Source organism: Dermacentor andersoni, chromosome 9 (assembly GCF_023375885.2).
Source record: "Dermacentor andersoni chromosome 9, qqDerAnde1_hic_scaffold, whole genome shotgun sequence".
Classification (NCBI taxonomy): Eukaryota; Metazoa; Arthropoda; class Arachnida; order Ixodida; family Ixodidae; genus Dermacentor; species Dermacentor andersoni.
Genome location: NC_092822.1, coordinates 109,018,965 through 109,044,097, shown reverse-complemented (window position 1 = coordinate 109,044,097; position 25,133 = coordinate 109,018,965). Strand labels below are relative to the sequence as shown.

The following is a 25,133-nucleotide window of genomic DNA, read 5'->3' as shown; positions in this document are numbered from 1 at the left end:
CTGGGCGATAGGAGTTGATGTTCGAGGCTGGTTTGTCGCGCTTGAGAATGGGAACGACGATCGCCTCTTTCCAGTCGGCAGGAATGATGCCGCTGCGCCAGACCGAGTTGAAGACCTCGAAAGTGACGGAAGCTGAGCTGCGTCAATGTTCCTCAGGACTTGATGAGTAACGCCGTCGGAACCGGGAGCGGAGCGACGTTTGCGTCTGTTCAAGACGATGCGCAACTCGCTGAGCGTGAACTCAGCAGAACACAGCACTTCTACATGCTCCAGAATCGCGCTCATTGGGAAATAGCGCATAGGAGCGAGGCGTTCAACCATGTTGTGTGGCGGAAGTTCGACGGCGGCTGTGACAGGGCACACAGACGGCGGAGCGAACGTATCCGCGAAGAGTTCGGCTAATTGCTCGGCACTCAAGCCCCGGGCCACTGCGATGGAGAGTGAAGGGCGGCGGGGGATCTTGGCACTAAGTAGGGCGGCGAAAATGCGCCAGGGGCGTGCTTTGTCGCGAGTGTCCTCCAAGGAGAGGCAGAGACTCTGCCAGCTCTGGTTGCGACGCTGCCTGGCATGACGACGGCACGCGGCGTCAAGGCGGTTGTAAAGTGTCCAGTGCTTCACTTTGTCGCTTTTGATGGCGCGGCGTTCAGCGCGTCGGCGTGCCGCGCGTAAGCTCAGAAGTTTGATGTCGGGCGCCGGCGTTCCAGCGGGCACCGTACACGACTTGGTAGCGGCGACAACGCACCTCGATATGTGCGTGAGGAAGTCTGTGTTCGCCGGAGGGGGCGTGGCACAGAGCGTCCTGAAGAGACCAGTCGGTGATGCGATAGGTACAGGTCCGGTCGCGGCTCAGACCGAGCGGATCAAGCGCGATCAGATAATGATCCGACCCCTGAGTGTCAAGGCTGCGTACCCACTCATAGTGGCACCGTTCGCTAACCAGCGATAAGTCTATCACACTCCCGCGCACCTTCCGACGCACGAAAGTGGGACTGCCGGTGTTGATGATCAGCAGACCAGAGGAGTGGATTGAGTTCAGCAGGTTCCTGCCATTAGGCTCACAGCGGCTGCTGCCCCATGCCGTGTGGTGAGAGTTGAAGTCGCCGCACACAACACAGTCACCGTTGATGCGCGCGGTAAAGGCGCCAATACACTCCGACGTAACGCGCGCGCGCGCGCGCGCTCGTCATGGCGACGTTACGTTGGCGAAAACACGACCCTCTACAGTCCGGCGGCATCTGGCGCCGACGCGACCGGCGGCATTCGGCGCGCTCGGACGTCGTCCGGCGCCGAATGCAACCGACTGCATTTCGCGCCGACCGCGCCGAGCAAGTTAGCGCCTAGCGCCCTCACTCGTCGAGGTAGAGACTCACTACTCGGCAGGCTGAGCCAGAACGAGATGGCCTCTTCGCAAGAAAGCGTGCCCGACCTGTGCGGCTCCAGAATCGAAAGGTTTCTGGACGTCGTCCAGCAACACCCGTGTGTCTACGACACAAAAAGAATGGACTACTGGGATGTGGAGCGGGAAAACAACGCGCGGGAGCAGATACGCATGTACTCTGGCCTCTGAACAGGAGCGTCAATGCTACGCACGTGTGTGCATACGTCTCCGGATATGCTATTCATTCAGCGCCTGTCTGTTTGGCCTGTTTGTTTGTCTTGTTTTCCCTGTTTCAGTCGAAAAGTGCCTGAAACTATGGAAGCGGCTGAGGGACCGCTATGCTCGTGAACTGAAAGCTGTTGAAGCGACGAAAAGGAGTGGCAGCGGCTACGTGTCTGTGTTATGTAGAGAGACCTGTTCCTCTTGCGACGCAGACCACGCGACACACGGTCCGATTCGGTGTCCGATCCGGCGTCCGACGCACCGGAACGGCAGCCGGAATCGAGGTGTTTTGCCGTGCCGAAGCCCCGGATCGGACGTCCGGCGGGCGACAAACCGAGCAGATTTTCATCGTCCGACGCGTCCGACAACCGCACCGTCGTTTGGCCGCAGCCAATGACAGCGTGGCTGGCATGTGACGTTCTCTGACGTTCCGTCCACGGAGGCGGCGCTGGCTGGCCGGTTTCTCGCAGTCTCTCTTTTTTTTTTTTTCCTTGCCTGCTGCAGTTTGTTTCCGACACGAAATATTTACCAGTTCAGTAAAATTATCTCGAACGTGTGCCTGTTATGCAAAGCAGCGCCTAATACACTAGCACCAAGCTACTGGCGAGATCGGGAGCCGTGACGCGAGGGCATTTCACGGGCAGACAGCACACACCGACCGTCTGAGCGAGGCTGCTCGCTTCGCTTGCACGTTTGCCCTTCGCAATGACTGCGTCGAGTAAACCATTGTATTTAATTACGGGCGACCTAAATGTAAAGTGTTCATTGTTTTGGCAAAAATAAGCGCTCTTTGACGAGCTCGCGTTGGATCGCCAGCGCCGTCGGCCGCAGCGTCCGCCTAGCTAGGCCTACAGGCCCTATCACTGGTTGTTGGCGGAGCCGTCAGTAGACAACGCGCCGTCGTGAAGTATTCGGTCACTCGCAGGGGCATAACTTTATGGACAGTATTCGCGTAAAGCGAAACAGTGTTGTGCAGAGTTGTTTGTATTGTGTTTCTCGATGTGGATATGAAGTGAAGCTGGGGGGGCTGTATCTAGGCGGAGCTTACGCGCCGCTCAATCTTTCGGATGCACGCACCGTGTGCCCCGAAACGTAGTATGCCGCACGTCGGATCGGACGCCGAATCGTACTGTGTGTCTCCTGCTTAATCTACATCCGTGCCATCGCCGAGCAACAATCCGGTCCGCGGTCGCTACCGACAGAGAAAGCGCGCGAAAGATTTGTTTCGATGTTCCAAGACAGGCGCCACGGAGCGGCGCGGTGTTCTGCGCATGCGCTACTCCAGCTGCGGCAGGGGCGCGGCGTTGTACTGTAGGGGGACGGATTTACGCCTGACGCGGCGTAACCGACCTGGCGTGACGTAGCGCAACCACCACGCGCGCGCGCGCCGGGTCACGTCGAAGTGTATTGGCGCCTTAAGGCTCTCCACGAAAGACGTATCCCATCGCTGAACGGGTTGCACGTACACGCTGGCGACACAAGTGTCGCCCCCCCCCCCCCCCCCATGCGCACAGTCACAGCCACACACTCTACGGAGGTGGGAACGATGTCGGCCACACGAACGACGGCTTCGGCAAGGCGCGCACGGACGTAAATAGACGCGCGGGAGCGACCGGGTGGATGGAGCGGATCACAGCACTGCATGTTGGCGCAAGTCCCTAACTCGCAGGTGGTCGCACTGTGGTACCCCACAAATCCCGGAAGGTTGCACTCCCCGTCGCGCGTGTATGTCTCTTGCAACGCGAGCACGTCGTACTCGTGCAGGAGTAGGTGTTCGGCCAGTTCGGCGTGTCGTCGGCGCAGCGAGCGCACGTTCCATTGCAGGATGCGCGGCCGACGTTTGGCTGGGCGACTAGCCATGGTGATTGTGTCGCTGTTGACATGCCACTGCCTGCAGGCAGATGGCCCGGAGCGGATGGTCAGCTGGCAGCATGGTGCTGACTGCTTGCATGGTGAGCAGCAGGTTTTCTACCACATGATCCATAGTAGTTTGGGCGGGTGGAGCAGCAGTATCCTGCGTCTGCTGGTGTTGAGAGGCACGAGGGGCTGGTACCGGATGCCTGGGTGCAGGGCAGGGCTGGGGCCTTTCAGCACGCTCGCATAGGACCGCACCGGAGATGAGGAGGACTGCTGTGGCTGCTTCTCCTCCCGGACTGCTGCCCTGACAGCACGCCTCTACAACGCCGAGGTGGAGGAAGCCATGATGGTGGCCACCTCCCGTTCTTCCTGCCATTTGGGGCAGGCGGGAGTGTCGGCCCTATGAGGGCCCCCGCAGTTACTGCAGCGGACTTTCTGGCAGGAGGCGCCCTCCGCGTGGCTCTTGCCGCATGAGATGCAGGCGGTCGGCCATCTGCAGGACTCCAGCACGTGCCCGAAGCGGCCGCACTGCCGACATTGCACCGGACGGGGCCTGGCAGGCCTCACCCTGAACCCGAGCTTGAAAAGTCGCACGTGTTCAGGGGGGACCGGTCCCGCGAATCGGATGGTAATGGTGCTCTCCTCCCTCGTTGCCGACAGCACGGGAACGCTCGACTCGATGGCTCCCAGCAGGTCTGTGTCCGCGGGTAACCCGACTACCCCATGCAGGAAGCCGGTGCTCTTGCCGCGCTCAGCTGGCAGTCGGGCAGTCACTGGGATTCCGTGCAGCTCAGTGACTGCCAGCAGCTCCTCCAGGCACTCCCGGGTGGTAGTATCGGCTGCCACGATGTTGCGTTTATGGTTAACGCGAACCACTGCAACACCGGGCCGCGAAGAGAGAGATGCAGCGAGTGAGAGGCGCGGTGCTCCTCGGAAGGTTCCACCGGGCGCCGAGGGACGAAAGAGCACCGTACCGACGACCGCAGGGTCAACCGGGAGTGCAGCAGTCTCCAGGGCTCGTGCACGCCGCCGGTCCCTCTTTGACTGCACCAGCGTGAAGTCGTACGTGGGGGACTCACGGGCGGATGGTATCGTTCTCTGTACTGCGGCTGTAGGCACGCTGGGCGTGACCAGGGTAGCGGGTGGGCGCCGCGAGTCGTCCGTTGCCCCGGGAGACGAACGGGAAACATGGGCAGGCTCCTTCCTCTTTTTCTGCTCCTTCTTCTTCCCCTTTGGCTTCGGCCGCGAAGAAGGCTGGCATGGTGGGTCCTTCAGAAACCGCGCCGCGGGGTTATCAGGGCCCTGATGTGACGAAACAGTGGGCGTTGCGTTCGTCAGCTCCATCGCGTCGGCAGCGCTTTCGTTTGCAGCTGGTTCGCTAGCAGACGCTGCAGGGGACACGCCGCCATCAGGAGCAGACGGCGCGTCGAGGATGGTGCCGGGCGCGCCCTTGCTCGGGGGGAACGCGGAGGAGGCGTCTGTGGACTCGGCGCTGCCGTGGTCCGGTTGCTGCGCTTGGCAGCTGGCTGCCGTGTGCTGCTCCGGGCTGGGGGGAGAGCTCGACGGCTGCTTACGTCGCCCGGTTGGCTCCTCGTCCTCGCTCTCCGCCTCGCGGGCGCGTTTCCGGGAGCTGGACATATCCATGTCCTCGTCGTCGGAGGGGGGGGGGGAGCGGGACCGAGGCATGGGGCTCCTGTACTGGGGGGCCGTCCTGGAGAGGCTTCGAAGCGGTAGTAGGCAGGGGGGGATCCACAGGGACATCGATGGTGGTGGCCCGTTGTCTGAGCCACTGGCCCAGCATACGAGTGGCACGAAGTTCCAGGTCCTCCCTTGCCCGGAGTTCGTCGAGGGATGCAGGGCCGAGTGTCACCAGGCTCAAACTGGCATGGCGACGGTGGCGAACGCGTGGCGGGCGCTCTCCGGGCGAAGCGAAAACCATCTTGGCTCGAGACTTCAGAACGGCACGCAGCCTATCATATCTTCCGCGAAACGACCCTCGGGCGTTGGACGCGTCGGCTTCGGCTCACAGTGCACGTGCAATGCCTGTTGCTCGTGCGGCACCGAGTGGTGTCGGACTCCTTTCACGCGCCGTGTGCCTGCTGCACGTGCGACAGGTGTTCTCCCCGGCGGACCGCCGTGGTCTTGCGCGGCGTTAGGCGTAGCAAGGCGCGGGGTGGTCGGCGAAGATGAAGCTCGAAATCTTGACCAAAACGCACTCACATTTAATGTAGGTGGTATCCGCTGGTTCCTTGAATCTTGCCGATTCTATCGGTGCAAAATGAAAGCGGTGGGTGGCCTTTCTTGTAGAAATGAGCGCAGGACGCAGGAGCCCATGTTAGGCATGTCAGTACTCCACGGCCCCCTAGCGGATAACGACAAGAGCCTAGGGCAAGTTTGAGCTCATGAAATGTTAGTGGTTTGTTGTATCCTTCTGATGACTTGTTTGGACGTAGAGGAATATTTTCAGCTATTCTTTTATGGCGTAAGAACTTTTCGGAATAATTTTCTGTGCTTGATACCCTCTCAAAGTGCTCGCCAAGAGTGTTCGCTTGATCCTCTATTTTAAGACCAGAGCCGCTGACGAGAGGAAAAGGATTTGGACGTTGTCCTTTTAGTTTACGTACCCTGTTGTATGCTTTGCTAACATCCGTGTATGAGTTTATTGATGATACGTAGCGTGTCCAGCTTTCTCTTTTGGATATTCGGCGGATACGACGGCCATTTGCTTTGCACCGCTTAAAATTGATTAGATTTTCTATTGTTGGGTAGCGCGAAAATCTGCTCCATGCTTTGTTCTGGCGTTTCTTTGCAATTTCACAGTCTTTGTTCCACCATGGTTTTGGATTTACTTTATCTGTGCAGGACTGAGGTATGCAGTTTCGAGCAGAACAGAGGATGTGTTCAGTGATGTAGCTGGCCAGTTCCTCTACACTTAGGTGGTCAACTTCTTCCAGGCACAGTTTACTTATGTTTCTAAATTTCGACCAGTCTGCACTATGAAGTCTCCATTTTTGGGGGTAAGCTGGTCCATCGTGCCACTTTGTTGTTTCAAAAAGTGTTGGGAAGTGATCGCTCCCATATGGATTACTAATAACTCTTCATTCCAGGCATGGAAGAAGTGATGCTGACCCTATGGCTAAATCTATACATGAATACGGGTTGTGTGTGGAACTGTAAAAGGTTGGCCCTGCCTTGTTAAATAGACAGGCTCCAGAAGAAAGAAGGAACTTTCCTATTGCCCGTCCTCTCGCATCACATCTTGAGTCAGCCCTAAATGGACTGTGAGCATTAAAATCTCCAATTACTATATAGGGTTCAGGAAGCTGGTCAATCACCTTTTCAATTTCTGCAATGTCAAACCGTTCATCAGGCGATATAGATATGGAGCAAATAGTTATAAGTTTATTGAACAATATAGCCCGTACAGCCACTGCTTCAAATGCACTCCGGAGTGATACATACTGGCATGCTACTGACTTTTAGGCTATGATTGCCACACCACCTGAAGAAGAATTACAATTATTTCTGTCTTTACGGAAAAGTATGTATTGTTTTAAGAAGTTCTCGTGTGTCGACATTAAATGTGTTTCTTGAACACAGAACAGTCGGGGTTGATATTCCTCTAGTAGAGCTTTCACGTCATCTAGATTGCGAAATAGGCCTCTGGCATGGCACTGAATTATTTGTGTAGCCATATCGAGGAAGATTTTTTTGCTGTCTGTGTTCAAGAGCACGTTGTAAAGATAGATGGATATGTATACAAGGGCGGTAACCGTTTAGGTTACCGGTCCCTGTCTTTGAGCAGTTACAGGAATGTTCTCTCTCCTAGCGTGCTCCTGAGAGCGCTGATCTTCCGGCGTCAATGACGCCGATGATTTTCGATCGACCTCCATAACCTTTTCTGAGGCGCTGGAGAATCGTGAACTAGGCGCTGAAACTCGCGTCCCAGGCCGTGGAGTTCGGATTAGCTTTGGGACCTGCGGAACCGGAGTCGGCAGGTGCACCTTCGATGTTGATGGAGCAACACTTGCTGCAGCCACCAGGGGGGCAGGCGGAGCGATTACCGGACCACTATCAGTGACCGCGGTAGACTCCCGAGGGATTTGTGAAGCTGCCCCCCGTCGCGCCACCTCGGAAAAGCTTGTGTGATTTAAGTATGACAGACGTTTCCTTGCTTCGTGAAATGTTCTATTTTCTTTGACCTTTAATGCAATGATTTCTTTTTCTTTCTTCCATTTAGGGCACGTTCTAGAGTAGGCTGGAGGGCTTCCATCACAGTTCACGCATTGTGGATATGAGTCGCAAGTGTCTGATGGATGATCGTTCGAGCTGCATTTCCCGCAAGTCTGCTTTCCTCGGCATGTCTGGGATCCGTGCCCATACATCTGGCACTTAAAGCACCGTCGAGGATTTGGGATGTACGGCCTAACACGTACTTTGATATAGCCTGCATCCAATGTACTAGGCAGCACGCTAGTACCAAAAGTTAATACAATGTGCTTTGTTCGAAGTTGTTAGTTATTCCTGCGGATTAGGATTCTTTCTACCTTGATGACATTTTGGTCCTGAAAACCTTCAAGCAGCTCTTCGTCACTAAGCTCCAAGAAGGCGTCCATTATGCAAAATAGAAGTGAGGCGTGCAGACAGGACACAAGAGTAGAGAAGTGGACAACACGAACGCCGACTATCAACTGAAGAGAGCACTGAGGCGAAAAGAAAGAAGACACAAAACTCATCTGCGCATGCTCAGGAATGGTAACACCACATGTCAATCCGGTACACGTGCCGGTCTACGCGAGAGATAACTGTTAAGGCACTTAATCTCTTCCTTATGTAAAGTAATCGAAGGCTGACTCACGCACGCACTTCCACCATTATAGATATGCCATGCCTCTACCGTAAGACGCGTAACTTCATTCTTATGCCTGTACAATATCGCGCATTCATCTAACTCTGGCGTGCAGTTACAATCTTGGCAATGTAGCGAAATATTAGAAGGCGTAGTGGCTATTCCGTATATTCATTCAGTGTCGCACAGGCTTAAAAAAGTTGCTAGTTGATATGATGTTAATGTTGCTTTCACTGCTCCCAATAAGCTAGGTAAGATATGCGCTGCCGTACAGAATAAAAAGGAGTGGGTAAAAGGCAAAAAACGAACAGATATTTGTCCAGTGAAGCACAATAAGAACAACAGTTTTACTGACTGTCGTATGGGTGTGGTTTATAAAATTTCCCTTAGCCGTGGCCAGTTCTACGTAGGGCAAACGGGACGGTGTATCAATCAGAGGTTAATGGATCATAAAGGTCGTTAACCGGTGGATCGCCTTCTAATCTTTCGCTACATTGCCGAGGTTGTAACTGCACGCCAGAGTTAGATGAATGCGCGATATTGTATAGGCATAAGAATGAAGATACGCGTCTTATGGTAGAGGCATGGTATATCTATAATGGTGGAAGTGCGTGCTTGAGTCAGCCTTCGATTACTTTGCATAAGGAAGAGATTAAGTGCCTTAACAGTTATCTCTCACGTAGGCCGGCACGTGTACCCGATTAACATGTGGTGTTACCATTCCTGAGCATGCGCAGATGAGTTTTGTGTCTTCTTTCTTTTTTCGCCTCAGTGCTCCCTTCAGTTGATAGTCGGCGTTCGTGTTGTCCACTTCTCTACTCTTTTGTCCTGTCTGCCCGCCTCACTTCTATTTTGCATAATGAATCATTGCCAACTAGCTTAGTTTTCTGTCGTTCTAAGAAATCGTCTTCAGAAATTACTCCACGGCTCGTATTCATGGTTCGATGTGCCGACACAGTGACGGCAACATCGCCAATGCATTTTAAGTCATTCATTTTATCATATTGGGTTTTATCTTTCAATTCAAGGAGTAGGTCTCTATCGGACATCTTTGTGGGTTTGTAGCCAGGTCCTATCGTGTTTGCGAGGCATTTCGCCACCAACGGGGGGGGGGGGGAGAATTTGCGCACGCTTGTGTTGCCTTCACTGTGTATGACATGGTACTTAGGGAAGTGTTCCTCATTGTTCTTCAAAAAGAATTGGAAGCTTGCATCGGTGCGCCCTCTTTTCAGAGGGCGATGAAGGGATAGCGGTTTACTTGAAGCCATATAGGGGTCTTGAGTTCGGCAGCAGCGCCAACCACCCACCACCGAGCCCAACATGGGGACGGAGCAGATCCTATGAGTAAGACAAGCCCTCGCCAGTCGTACGGTGCTACTATAACCCAATCTGGAGTACCCAAGGTTGGCCAACCACACAAGGTTAACCCTCGCTGCCAGGAAAGTAGGAAGCAAATAGAAGAGAGGAGAAGACAGGAAAGATTGAAAGGAAGAGAGAAAGACGCAGAATGGACAGGGGGACAGGAAAAGGCAACTACCGATTTCCCCCCGGTGGGTCAGTCCGGGGGTGCCGTCTATGTGAAGCAGAGGCCAAAGAGGTGTGTTGCCTCCGCCGGGGGGCCTTAAAGGTCCAAACACCCAGCATCGGCTCAACCTTCAGGATTCCCCTTTCCCCAGACACGGCTAAGCCGCGCACGGCTGCACGCGGGAGGGTCCGACCCTTGTGTGCTCGGGTACGTGGTGTCGCAACACACCAAACGCCTGCTGACGCAGACGCCCCTGCGGGGGCAAGATATTTAAAATTAATAAAGAGAAAGCAATGCTCTACTCGCCGGGGAGAAGGAAGCCGTCCCGAGTGAAGTGTTTTGAACAAACCAGTATAGTATCAGTCGTCACCTTTTTCCAATGCGAAGTTTCTTATCCAAGTCGCTCTCCGATGCGACTCGTCAGCTTATGAAACCATACACTGCAGTCTTTCCACAGGCATGACACGACTATTGCAACAAAAGTCTTTCGACATTTCTTTTTTTCATTTTACGGCTCGTGCGCGGCGGCATCACGGCGATTTGAGAACTACGAGGCATTCAGCGCATGCCGTGATATGAGACCCTCTTTCGCCTCAATCGAACCTGGATCGGCTGTTTCTCGGCGTGACCGCCAGGTGGCGAGCGTTTACTTAGAGTCGCGGATAGCAGCCGCGTATGGCAATCTGCTGTATGAGGAAATGTATTTGCCCGAAAAGAGTGAGGAGAAGGCTTCTTTTGAAAAGAGAGTGTTTGAGAAAACGGCGACTTGCGCTCCGCTTGCGAGCCGCCCATGATTGCAAAATTTGGCTGAAATGTTCACAGCACCGTATGCTGTCCGCGGACTATCTTTTTTTCACCAAGCCCCACGGGGGTTATTCAGGACGCTTTTGAAGGAACAAATAATTATTTAATTGACACTTCCTGCTCTGAGCAGTTATTGAATTAATAAGCGTTCACAAGCAAGGTGTGGCCGTGCCCTAATGGTGACGTAAGTACACATACCACGTTTGTTTCTGTATTTAGCAATGTCAAGGAGATAAGGAGATACGCGGATACGGAAAGAAAGAACGACGTAATTGCTTGTCTTTCAACTGAATATATTATGCAGGCACGTTACAAATACGTCGGGTGTTTATTATTTAGTTTCTTTAGTTCTTTAGGTAGCACAGAATTGTTATATATCGCCTGTGGCACGCATAATCCTACTCATTGGGCTGGACTACTCAATTAAGTCGACGTTACTTGCAAAAAAAAAAAAACACCAAACATGCGTAATTGACAACTTAAAAAATGCTGTTGTTAATTATTTTAATGCACATTCGCAATTCGCGAATTGTAGCTGGTGACTTCGAATCAAATGCACTTGGAAGGAACATTCACGACACTAGTTTCGCAATAATAATTCGCGAATTAGGGGACAAATCATTGGAGCCTCAATTACTTTTGTGCTACAATGAACAAAACGACGTTTTCTTCAACAAGCAAGTATAACAGCAGCGCATTTTCCTGCAAGTTTGACAGCTCATGTCTCGAAAGTGGTGTGATGCTGAAAATTCGCTGCAAGTGCACATGCCTTGCAAACTCGCCGGGTACAACTTGTAAATTGCAATATGTGGTTTAAAGTAGTTAGTTAAAGATTATTTAGTGCATATTTGTTAATAATTCGACCACCTATGTAGATTTCTCGTGCGAATAATTTCCGCCGCTTAGAGGAAACCAGCTCAAGGACAATAATTACGTTATCTGCCACAAGCGATTTTTTTTACATTTCGTATGTTCTAAATAACCGTATACGAGGCGGAAAGCGTCAAACCGGAAAGGAGAGAACACACCGAAAGCTTCAGAACAGCACTGTCTTTAGCAGGGAAGTGGACGGCGGACTTGCACACATATGCGCGTGTTCATCCCCTATAATCGTTTTCGTGAATTAAAAGTTGAAGTATGCACATGTTTCACCCTAGCATTTCTGGCTTGCAGTAGCGCGTAGTATATTTTCTGCTCAGATTGTTTAAATTGTTCCGTTTCATCAATGCGTTTTCGCTATATATCAGTATTGGTATTCTAACAGGTAAATCAGGTTTACTCGAGCAAAATCGACTTACGCTATGCTACGCCAGCCACGAGGTGTTGGAAAAACAATGGTAGAAGCACCGAACGTTGTATTGCTCTAAAGCCTATTAAAAAATCGGTTTCTTCAAAAAATTTGAGGACTTCTGTCAAGGGCACAATTGAGTAATCGCCCAAAATCAAAGCGGGATGTAGAAGTATGTAATTTGTATAAATTGCACAAGTATGTTATTCTTTGTGCTTCTATATGTAAACATGTGATTAGAATGTGCATTTCTGTCAATGGATTGTGGCAATTATCACACGTTCGTTGTTATTCCTTTTTCATTAAATGTGCGTGAGGTGCGTGTGCTTTATTTGTAGTCGGTACAAAATTACTTCGATGAAAGTTCTTGATTGTAACGTGTTTTCCATTCGCCAAGGACAGATTTAATAAGTTGTAATTTGTTCTTTCTTTCTCAAATTTCATCCGCTTTGCTATTTGAAGGTCAGTGCTTGGCGAAAGCTTGAAAACCGTCCGTAACAAATATCTTTATTTCCGAATGTCACATTAGCTGCACTATCATCCATAACTTCAATTTGGTATCCTAACGTGGCTTGGGAGCCAGCAAACGTGGATGGATTGGGCTTGACTTACTCGTAACAATATGTTTAAAATATGGCCCATGAGGCGTTCCTGCTCAGATTGCAAATTAAAAGCCTTTAATTGACTTAGACAATCTGTATAAACGACTACTTTTGCGTGTTTGCCCGTTGTAATGTTTTGCACTGCCATCCATAGAGCATAACATTCAGATGTGAAAACAGAGATACAATGTGGTGGGCTAACAGTATGTCCCCACGTACCTTCGACGACACTGTTTCCCGACGTGTCTACACTGTGTGTGTACGACGTGTCTATTTTATAGCGACGTGTCTTTGACTCGTCGGTGTAAAATTGTGCGTAAGTGTTGTGTGTGTCTAGTACGGTGCGAAACTCTTGTATTGTGTGCCCGTGTAAGGTATTCCGCTCTTTTAAGTGTGCTAATGAAAATCAAGAAACTGTGTAAAGTCACCCCGAGGAGGTAACTTATAGTTGGTCTGTTAGCAACAGAAATCACTTTATTAGGGACATTGCACTGGCCACATTTTACCTTGTACCAAGTATAAGAGGTGAAATATTATTTGATTCTCGTTCTGTTCATACTTATGTAACAAATATTATGTTTTTTCTCCACAATTGTTATCTTTACCGCCCCCCTCACGCAATACTCCTTCTGGAGCCTGTGAGGTATATGAAATAAATAAACAAAATGGCACGCGGTTTGTTCGTGTGGTGTAGATATATACGGTGCTCTGGCGATGGCCGAACACTGAAAACATACGTAAGCATGAGTTCCGTTGTTATATGTTCCAAGGACGGGGCTCGTTACTCTCCGAGTACCAAGTGGGAATAGGCGATGTCCCGTTGGTGCCACTTGCTAGGCGTGGTCCTTGGTTATGAAGTGGATCTAATCCCCTGAGGTACGACTATCAGGTTGAGTCACAAATGATGCAACCATAATCTATTTTACCACATACTAAATAACGATAGACATGTAGAACGCACTTGCGGTCACAGCCCCAGTGCTTCCGGGAGAGGACTGAGAAATGCCTTGCCTGATCTGACCTTCGCACTATGTGCGCAAGAAAATTCTGCTTCTTTTCTAATGAAACCCCTAAAGTCTAGTGTTCTTGTTTCACTGGCAATACGGTTTCATGTAGTTTCAGGATAACGTTGAGTTGTAAGCGCCTCTGTTGTGAAAAAAACACACACAAACAGTTTTTTCAATGGTTAAACAGAAGCCGTTTTCATTTGCTCAGTATGTCAAATAATTTAAAGGGATTTGAATCTGACGTTCTCAAATTAGCATATTCTGCGCGCGGTACGCGACTGGGAGATAAACTATAAAGATTGTATGAGAGGATGATATAATTCTATTTGCCGAGTAACTTTTCAACACGAACAGTGTTGTGCTTAGAATAGCACCTGAGGCGCACAGTTTTTCTGGACAAATATGCGTGATAGCACTGTGCCCAGACGCACCTGAAATATTTGATTGTACATAAAATCAGCTAGGCACTTGAGCCTTTTGCCACAAATACCTATGTTCGCCAAGTCACTCACTATACGAAATCTCAATGGATCGTATATGCTCTGTATGGGACAAAGAATATCGTGAGGAAGTGTTGTTTGCATAGAAAGGCATGTGTACTTCGTGTTCTAGTCAGATGAAGTGATCAGTTGTTGAACAACTTTTGTTATACCTTCACTGCCGAATATCTAACAATTTTTTGCTTCAAAGGTAGATGTTAACGTCGTGCTTGCAATACTTTCAGAGGATTTTGGCAAACAGCTAGTGGGAGCGATAGGTCGGTAGCTGCAGGGTATGTTGGGTTTCCCGGCTGTTAAGAACGGTACTATTATTGCCTTCTTCCGTGCTTTTGGCATCACTCCCGTTTCGCAAACCCTGCTAAAATATTCTAGCAGAACATCTACAGATGCTTCTGATAAGTAGGCAAGCATTGATTAGTGATTGCGATCAAGAGCCCCTGCCGGTTTCTTTGCCGGCAGAAACTACCCTGTTTATAGCCAGGAAAAACAGAGGGAAGGCGGGAGATGGAAAGTCAAGACGATCAGCAAAACCAGACTCGGCAGAGCACTCCTTTATTCTCGATTCTACACCCTCACCGCTAACACACCTTCGCTCGTTGCCGGGCCCAACCGCCTTATCCCCTCTCCCCTTTAAAAGAACCCTGCCGAGGAAAGCATAAGCGCCTTGAAAAAGACAGATCTATTAGTCCAAACGTTGGCTCCCGCTTTCAGCTTTTTCCTGTTTATATTCGGTAGTGTCTGGGGAGCATTTTTCACATTGTAGTGACGATGAAGAACAAAGCAGCGAAACTTTCTATTACGAACACACTGTTCATTTAGCGATTCTGTGCGCAGAAAAATAAGGCACACTGAAAAACAAGTTACACTCAACAGATCACAACGATAGCGGAGAACACAGTCGGTGATCGTCGAAAATCTTATTTGCGGGTCATGCGCGTCGCCTTTATACATGACCCGTGGAAGGGTTCAGCGTAATCGTTGGTGCTCACATATATCCCTAAAAGTACGGTATACGCGTCATGCATACAATCTGATTGCACAAGGTTCCGCGATAACATACACAACAGATAGAATCAATGATAACAGAGTAAGTTCCAAATCTTGCAGGCGCATCTTGAGCTGAACAATAACTTTAGGTTTTTAGCGGGTGAAATGCAGTCCCCGGAAAAAGAATAAATAGGTACAGTCATGGACAGCCTAAGCTGAAACGAAACAGCAGACGACAGGTACTGGCGGCGCGGCCTAGCCGTGATAACGGAAAGCTGCGACGAGCTAAATAAAATATGCGTTCGAGAGTGCCCTTCGCTGCTGCCGTGCGAATCAGCCGGTTTCGTGTACTACGCTACTGAGCAACTTTCCGTTCTCGCGGCTGGGTCGCGCAGCCAGTATCTGTCGTCTGCTGTTATTTTGTTTCAGCTTAGGCTGTCCGTGACCGTACACGTGTCAATGCCCCACTCTATAAAGAAAGCATCGTCCGGATGCTACAAAAGCGAGAGAAAGAAACTAAAACACACGTAGTAAAAAATCACAAAGATACAAAGTGCGAGGTATCATTAGGCCTGCTGGAAGGGCTTAAATATTCCAACACTATGAACAACATGGACTATTTCAAAGAACGAGAAGAAAGGGAGTTAACCGAGGGGCCCGGTTTTTATTCATCATATCATGAGAAGCCAACGAACAAAGACACCAAGGAAAACATAGGGAATATGACTTGTACTTACTAATAAATTAAAGAAATGACAAGTTAACGGCAATGAAAGTGGATGAAAAAACAACTTGCCGCAGGTGGGGGACGATCCCACGTCTTCGCATTACTCGTGCGAAGCTCGTACCTGCGGCAAGTTGCTTTTTCATCCACGTTACATGCCATTAATTTATTAATTGTTTAATTCAATTAGTAAGTACAGGTAATATTCCCTATGTTTTCCTTGTTGTCTGTTGGCTTCTCGTGATATGGGCTATTCCAAAGGTCGCGAGCGGCACCGCTGTGATTGCGTAATGTCATCTGGCACGGCTCTATAGTCCAGTGCACGAATACATGGGATGATCTCGTAGCATCCGAAATAGCGAGCGTCGTAAAAATTTTTCACGAATTGGTCGTCGGCGTATCGGAGTCGAAACCACCAGGCTGGTATTCCACGTAGCGTCGTCGAAGGTTGCAAGGTCCGCTGTCCGGTCCTTTGTTGGTTCTGGATCCGCAGGCGGGCGAGCTGTCGGGTTTCTTCGGCGCGCTGGAGATAGGCGGCGACATCGAGATTCTCTTCGCTGGTGACGTGCGGCAACGTGGCATTGAGAGTCGTCGCCGGGTTCCTGCCGTAAACAAGCTTGAATGGCGTGATCTGCGTTGTTTCTTGCACCGCCGTGTCGTAAGCGAACACTGCGCACGGAAGGACGGCATCCCATGTCTTGTGCTCGACGTCGACGTACATTGCTAACATTCTGGCGAGAGTTTTAACATTCTGGCGAGAGTTTTGTTAAGCCTGCACGTAAGACCATTCGTTTGCGGATGGTAAGCAGTTGTCCTCCTCTGTCTCGTGTGGCTGTGTTCCAGAATCGCCAGGGTAAGCTCCGTTGTAAAAGCCTTCCTGAGTCGGTGACAAGCACTTCCGGGGCACCATGTCGTAGCAGGATATTCTCGACGAAGGATTTTGCCACTTCGGACACACAATCTTTAGGCAGGGCTTTTGGTTCAGCGTAGCGCGTAATGTAATCGGTAGTCACCATAATTAACCTATTTCCGAGTGTTGACGTCGGAAAGGGCCCAAATAAGTCCATCCCAATTTGTTGGAACGGTCGACAAGGAAGCTCGACTGGCTGTAGCGATCCCACTGGCCTTGTTGGTGGCCTCTTGTGCCTCCAACAGTCTCGGGATATCTTGACATAGCGGGCGACGTCGGTGGTAAGGCGGGGCCAGTACTACTTGTATCCTCGCGAGCGTACGGAAAAACCGGAGGTGCCCGGCTGTTTTATCATCACGCAGGGCATGCAGGACTTCTGGCCGCATTACTGAGGGCACCACGAGAAGGTAGTTTGCGTGGACTCGAGAGAAGAAGTTCGATGAGGGCGTGGTTCTATAGAGAAAACGGCGACAATCCACGCTTAAACACCGTCGGGAAAAAATCGGTCTTGCCTTCGAAATACTCGACTAGTCTTCCCAGTTCTGCGTCGGCTCGTTGCTGTTTGGTGAAGTCCTGTGCGTGTATTTTTCCCGGGAAGCTCTCGTCGTCTTCTTTTGTCTTGCGGCGACGGGTCGATGGGGGCGCGAGACAGTCAATCAGCATCAGAGTGAACATACGGGATAATTTAAGTTCAAGGTATGGCACGACACGTTCCTGCTATTCCTGAAAAATAAACACCGTGCAAATTTACCAAGCGGACAACTCACGCATGGCGAGTAAACGCAAAGCCGCATTAAAACACGATAACGTCTAGGCGACACTACGGAAGCGGTCGCACAGCTTTGCGGCTATGACATTGCTCGAAGTGATGGGAATTTGGTCCCGATCGCGGCAGCCGCATTTCGACGGTTGCGAAATGCAAAAATGCTCGCGCACTTAGATTTAGGTGTACGTTATGCAACCCCAAGAGGTCAATTATTCTGGAGTCGTCTACTACGGCGTGCCTTATGATACCATTATGGTTTTGGCACTTACAGACGCATAATTCAATTAAGGTTTAACAGTTCTGCCACGTTGCAATATGCTTTGTGAGGCAATAACAGTGCTAACGTTCTCGGAGGTTATGAATAATGGCGGACAACAGCGCGTCAAAAGGCGTCCCGCTGTGTGTTCCGTGCACTGCGCAAAAACGGCAATGGCGTACGCAAGGTAACGTTTAACGCCAACTCACCACTCTAGTATTGTGCTAAACACCGAAAGACGAAACACTCGCCGCCAACGTGCCCGCTAATCATCGTCAATCAAAGCAAACAGCATAGAAAGCTTCGCTTACATGAATTCCCACATTGGGATCCACACAATTTCGGTTGCATGTTCCTTTTCTGACGGTCCAAGTGGAACTTGTTGCATTCTCTACAATAACGTAATTGTGGTGTATTTCTGTAAAATCTAGGGCAGAGGGTGCGCAGTTCCCCCTTCATCCTGCTGTACCTGTATACCAGCTTTTATGCGACTGCTCGTTCCTGTAATGATGAAGTCAAAACAAACTCGACTTGAAGAGAATGGTTACCCTACAAATTTGCATCCACCAAGAAGGTTCGCGATAATATGTTAACCACGATCGCTCGTGCCCGGCGCGCAGGCTCTACCCAAAGGCCTATTTCAACTGGAAGACTGCGTCGCGAAGCAGCCTGGAGTCCAGGCGCAGACGCAGGCGCCGGCAGAGACGCAGGTTGTCGAGGAGGGACAGCGCGAGCGACCGCAGGAGCAATAGCACTGGCACGCCGACTCCGCCAGCGGTGGACGCAGACGAACCTGACGTCATCCAGGGGGCAGTTGGCACGGAGGCGCGCTCATCCCGAAGTCGCGGAGCCCGCGCTTACGATTAGCGGCTCGTCTATTGCGACAGGGTGTTGCTGCTCTCGTACAGTGCCTGTTCGTCGCGGCTGAAATACTGAAAACCAAGTCCCTGCAGTTCAGCGCATGCGACTTCCGTGTGAACCATTCTTCTGCTCGGATTCCTCATGTGGCACGTACGACCGAGAAGTTGGACAACTGACTTATTCATCAACGCCAAGCTGCTTTACTGCGCAGCTGCTCTTTACTGACATGATGTTCACGTGTCAATATTTGCTCACTTCTGATGCGACTCGTGTGACGGTGAACAGGAATCACCAGAGACGGGCTATTTTTGAGCGAAAAGAAGAAAGACGTCAGTATATGCGCGCGACGCCACCTTTATGTATTCTATAGATTCCTGAGACATAAACTGCTATTATTCCATTGTTCATCAAATAATCTTTGCCGTTTAGAAATGCATATTTCAGGCATCGCATTTTTCATTGCTTACCTGACACAGCGATGGGGATTGTTGTAGTGTTTATAATGCAGTCATGCGGCACAGAATGTTTAGAAAGCTTGCGGTTGTCCTTGACGAATAGTCTGAATGGCACGCTTGTAACGCAGCTTGCCCTTTCTGAAGTCATTACGTCCGGCACATTTAAAAGCATAATTTTTTGCTTTAATCTCTTCAGTCTCATTCTGACTGCGCAAGCAGTCTTTCACATTATATACAAATGGTTTAGTTCATGCATGCTGTTTTTTTCATGTACACCAAAAAGCTTTGCCACTTGGCTGCTTCATTGAGCTCCTCCTCTGCGAAAAGAAATGAACAAATTTGTTTGGCGTGTTCGTTCTCTCGCGCTACCCCAGATGAACATGGCAAATACTCTGTGTACTTTTTGTACGTTGACACGAGACATGAAAATAACCTGCCAAACACGGCAACTCTTTGCCACAAAGAAAAAAAAATATGTAAGACTAAGTGGAGTAAGCTTGGACAGATTGCTGCCATTTCTTTCAGATTGCTTTCAGTTTTCTCTTGTGTCTGTTTCTACTTTCTAATATGGTTCACAATATCCGAGGGGTACACCCAAGTATTTTGTAGGCAGGGCTGTCCATCGAGCATTTGTAATTACGTCATGCCTTTCTGCCTAGTCTCCATGCCAAAATTTCGAAGATTTGTCCCAGTTGAGGCGACAGCCTGTCCTCATACAAAAACATCTTGGTATTAAAACGGCTTCTTTGGTACTTTCTCGGATATTCAAAAAATAGCGACATCACCTGCATAAGCAAGAGTTTTGACAAGTCATCTTGAGAGCGATGCCATAACTTTATTTTTGATCACGCTCAGGTTTGAGGTAAAAAGCAAAGAAGGCGATAATCAAAAGCCGTGCTTTACAGATGACCATTTAGGTACATGCACTTCCCGGCAGTTCTTTTTTTTTTCGCAATTATACGCATAGAACAGTTCGAGTATGCCATTTCTACTCCATCCAGAATAAGGCTTCCAATATTTGCGTATTCTAAGACAGCCAAAAGGAGTTCATGTGGGACTAGGTCGAAAGCCTTCTCCAGGACCGGCTGCATCATTGCAACTCGGTCTTCGAAAGCATCCCTGTCCTCTTGTACGCTTTGTGTCACATCTATCTTTGTACAAATAAAACTAAATTTCATACCACACGTTTGGTACAGCACAACCAAAGCATTAATACCGCTCCGTACTCTCCTAGCTAAAACCTTCATAAAGATTTTATAATGAACGTTGGTAAGGCTTATCGGTTTACGAGATCCCACGAACTAATATTTAGCTGGGTCTGCGATCTTAGGGACTATAACAACACGCGCCGCTATAAGAGAGGGAGGCAACTGTATCGCTTCGAATGCTTGCCTTATAACACAATGCAATGCCTGACTTAATTCACTCGTGAATCTGTATAGAGCCAGCACCTCGGCGATATAGACCTGGAGCGTCTCCTAAATCTAGCTTTTGCATTGAATCGAATTATGGGGTTTTACTTGCCAAAATCATGATTTGATTATAAGGCACTCCGTAGTGGGAGACTCTGGATTAATTTTGATCACCTGGGGTTTTTGACGTGCCCCCAGTAAACAGGAGCTTTTGCATTTCGCCTTCATCAGAATGCGGCCGCCGTGGGCGGGTTTTGGTCCCGTGACGTCATGCATAGCAGCGCAACATGATAGCCGCTAAGTCACCGCGGCGAATGAAGGTGAATCTAGCTTTTCAGGTTGCATTTTCAGTTTCACACAAACAGATAGGCACCACAATGCTAGCTTTAGTACCGTCTTCTATCTTCGGCGTGAGTTATAAAAAATGTCACATTTGAAGCCTTCCTCACGTGCCCGCTCCTCCTCCATTAAATCACGATTCTATTCAGTGAAAGCACGTTCTATCGCATTATAATTGGCCGTCTCTTCAGTATTTGATGATTTTTTTTTTGCATAACTCCTTTCGTCACTCAATGACCGCTTAGTCGGTTTCTCCCGTTCATAAGCATTCAGCCCTTGCTCTGACAGCAGCACCTGTGTACTTTTCCTCGATGATGATTTTAAGCTTGCCTTTTGTTTCCTGAATATGTTTCATTAAAAAAAAAGTCAACGTACTTTCTACATTCATAAAGAATTCCAGCTGGCTGTGCAAACCTCTTTGTTTTTGCTTATACGTAGGAACGCGTGCTTTTAGAGCGAAAGCTATATATGGCTAGTCGATGCGTTCGTCTGTCGCCTGTACGCCGAAAACTCCTCCGGCGCAATCCCACGGGCATGTGTGAAAAAAGAAAGAGGCGTGCGATTGGCTGCGTCAGTAGTGACGTCGTTGCTCTCCGTCGCAGCCTAGCGCGCACGCATCAGTTTCACTCCAGCTCCCAGATAGGTAGGCCACGCGTAATGAGCAGGCAGCTTTCGATCAACGCGGCGAACAGAACCAGGAACGAGTTCGTCTACGCCGGGCCGATGCTGCAGCCCGGGCACAAGAACGGGCTCGTGCAGCCGAGCGCAAGCAGCACCTGCGCAACGAGGATCTGGCAGCCTGCCAAGCCGTCGTGCCAAACACCGGGGCTGCACGTTTCTGCTTCGCTGGCGAACCATCTGTACGGAGTGCTTGGCCGCAGATGTTTAAAAATAGCTTTGATTTTAGCCTTATTTTTGATATTTTTTCATCTGTCAGTAAAGTTTTTGTGCCCTTGTGATAATACTGATTCTAACATTTTTCACACCATCAGCAAATAGCTCATCGCGTAGCGGTTTAGTACTAAATGCCAGAAGCTCCACCTAATTTTGATGATGTATAGTGTTTCATGACGCAAGAGCCAGGTATGGCCAAACAGCGTGAAGAAATAGTCTTGTGCGATCGATAGCTTGACGAATTGCGGTGAGTAAATGTAACGAGGCTGTATAGAGGCCTAAAACTCATCGCAGTATAAATACGTAAAACATACTTGCAATAAAACTAACAATGAATACAGTGAGGTGTGTTATGTACATAGATGACATATAAACTTTAAAAAATCAATGATAATTTTCAAGCAGCGCGATTGCCTCCCCAGAACCCTTGTGTGCAACAGCCTGAAGGCGTGTGCTTAGATACTAATGCTGCAACATATGCCTCTATTAGGAGGCCATGCTGCGGATCGTTCTGGTGTATAACACCTGGTATACTAACATCATTTAAAAAAATCTTAATCTCATTTCACGTCGAAGAGCGGGTCTTCACGATGAAACAATGCCGGGTGTAGTGGAATACGCTGTCTGTATGCTTGAGGAAAGTGCTTTTTTCTTTGATATTATAATTCGCGACATTCAAACAAAACGTTGAGTACAGCTAGCGTTTCACCACATTTCCCACACACAGGGGGATCACCGTTGGTTAACAGGTAAGAGAGAGTGCCATACGTGTGGCCTATTAGAAGTCGGCAGAAGTCTTCAGAAGCTGGTTATCGCTGATGTACTTAACAGCTGAGAGTACTGCATAGGCTTCAGCCGTAAAGATCCTTGTTTCAGGGTGTAGATAGATAAACGGATTTCGTGAGCGATGGGCCCACCAATGCACACGAAACAGCGGCGCGCCATGTTGACGCTTCCGTTTAGAATTCTGGGCTCGAGTATTTTGCCTGAATTTGTAAAAAGTGCATTCGGGTGTGTGTGTTCAGCATGCTTTGCAACTTCTACAAAAGAGAAGTCAGAATCTATGTGGTGCGCAAAGAGAAGGGCTCCTTCACTGCAGGTCAGTTGCAGAGCAAGGTGGCACTGGTCATACCGTTTATGGTTGAATAAGTGGGATTTTCATTGTTCGCGTGTATATTGAGAAAATACTAGAAACTAGAGTACGACTTTTGAAGATGGAGTGACCATTCATTAGACTCTGCGTAGATACTCTACAGAAGTTGTTTGGAAGGCACCGTTCGCCAAGATGGTGAACCTATATGTTGAACAGGGTTCCTGTTCCAATCACATCACATCACACGGCGCATCACGGCGCGTCACATCACTGTAGGACGGATTCGATTGATTGTGAACAGAAAAACGCGTGCGCGCTTCTGGGAAAGAAATGTATAGTTTGACCTTGAGTTCGATTATTTCTTTTGCTTCCATGACGGGTACGATCGCGAATAGGCGGGATGGTCTCCGTCACAGTTAGCACGGTGGGTTGCGGAAGCAGTTGTCTAAGGTGTGGTCATTAGATGCACATTTTGCACAAGTAGTATGCCCTCGGTAGTTCTGAGACCAATGCCCAAAACGCTGACACTTGAAGCATCGGCGCGAATTGGGAATGTATGGCCGTGCGCGAAGTTTACAATACTCGGTCTGTATTGAATCAGGCAGTTCACTTGTTCCAAACGTAATTATTATATGATTTGTTGAAATTTCCTTGTCATCGCGCGTTAACTTAATTCGTTGCACCTTAACCACGTTTTGGTCTTGCCATCCATCCAACAGCTCGATTTCACTGAGTTCCAGGAGCTAGTCATCAGAAATGACAGTGTTCTTTGCCCGGTGGGGGCCCACAGAAACAGGAATGCTACCATACACAACAAGTTTTGTCAGTTTGCTGAATTGAAGCTTGTCACGCACTTCCAGAAGGTGGCCGCTTCACATCTAATGCCCATGTCACACGGAAAGATTTATATAATTCGAATCGAATGCCATTCCGTCTCTTGCGGTGCTACACAGTAAAATATAATGGCATTCGCAAATGATAGAAATGACGATCTGTAACAAAATTTGTGAAATTCACAGAAATTTTGTGCCTATTAAACGCGTTCAAGAACTTTTGCGAGTACTTTTAAAACGGACGAAAACATTTTGACGCCAAATATTCACATCTAAAATCAACACATCCAATCAACACATCCAACACAGTCAACACATCCAATATGGCCGACCGCCACAACATACTCCTGATGCAAAGAGTAATAGCGCTTGAGCACAGCCCGCGCTGAAAATATCATCGCGGCAAAAATAATTATTCCTTCTTATAAGTCCAAAAAAATATCTTCTGACTTTGCTGATGCACGTATTATTTTTTGCCGTTGCGTATCGCTGTTGTCTATCTGGGGTCAAGAGTATACATTCGGTTTGAAATCGAATGCCATCATTTGCCATCGAACTCATTCGATGGCAAATGTCATTCCATTCGAATGACATTAAAATTTCCCGTGTAAATCCCGATTAGTGGGATTATATGCGAATTCCATTCGATTCAAATGACATTAAATCTTCCCGTGGGACAGGGGCATTAGTTATTTTGTAACCAGAGCCGATTGCGTTTGTCAGACATTCTGCGACAACAAGTGCGGATATTGTACGGACTGTCTTGGGTTCACTTTGACTATGTATTACATGGTACTTGGGAAATATTTCTTTTGGTTTCATGACAAATTTGAAGGTTTCATCTGTGCGCCCCCTCTTTAGGGAGCGATGAGGGAGTGGGGGAAACTAGAAGCAATATATAGCATTACTGTATTCAGTACGAGTGCTGGCCGTCCACCTCGGCGCCCAACCTGGGGAAGTCACAGGATATGAAATATTCTATTTTGTGTACGCCAGGTTGCATTTTCAGTTTGACACAAACAGATAGGCACCACAATGCTAGCTTTAGTACCGTCTTCTATCTTCGGCGTGAGTTATACAAAATGTCACATTTGAAGCCACTATAGCATTATATTGACACGTGTACTTATCTTTATCGGGCAACCACGTTTCGCCGCTTAACAACTGTAATCGCACAGCGAGGGACGCGCCTGCATGTATCCGACGTTTCTGGAAAGTTATCGATGCTTCTACCCGGCTGTCTGTTGTCGCCGAACCTTGTGTTATCTGATTTCATCGCGTAGCGCGAATGGTGTAGAACTTTGTGGAAAGCACGCGGGTCCAAACGATTAGTCTGGAACATTCGACGACTGCTCTATAAAAGCCGACGCGCTTGACCCGCTGAGCAGATTTTCGACGATCGCCGAGCGTGTTCGCCGCTATCGTTGCGCTATAAGTGTAGCCTGTTTTGTGGGCACAGGTTCGCCCAATAAAAGTTAGTTTTCTTGTTCACAGTATTGCTACTGTGTTCTTTCTTCAACGTCACCACCACGTGACATCTGGTGGAGGTGCTTGTGCGTTCATGTACCGAA

At 49.1% G+C, this 25,133-nt stretch overlaps 1 protein-coding gene across 1 annotated transcript in view; it reads left to right on the top strand.

Annotated features, from left to right (window-relative positions):
• The window catches only part of LOC129384169 (uncharacterized), an 83,901-nt gene extending 65,098 nt beyond the window's left edge, over positions 1-18,803 (top strand). The window contains exon 4 of the mRNA XM_055069367.2: positions 18,296-18,803. Coding sequence (XP_054925342.2) covers positions 18,296-18,542 — 247 coding nt within the window. The 3' untranslated portion in view covers positions 18,543-18,803. The remainder of the gene's footprint in view (positions 1-18,295) is intronic.
• The last annotated feature ends 6,330 nt before the right edge of the window (positions 18,804-25,133 follow it).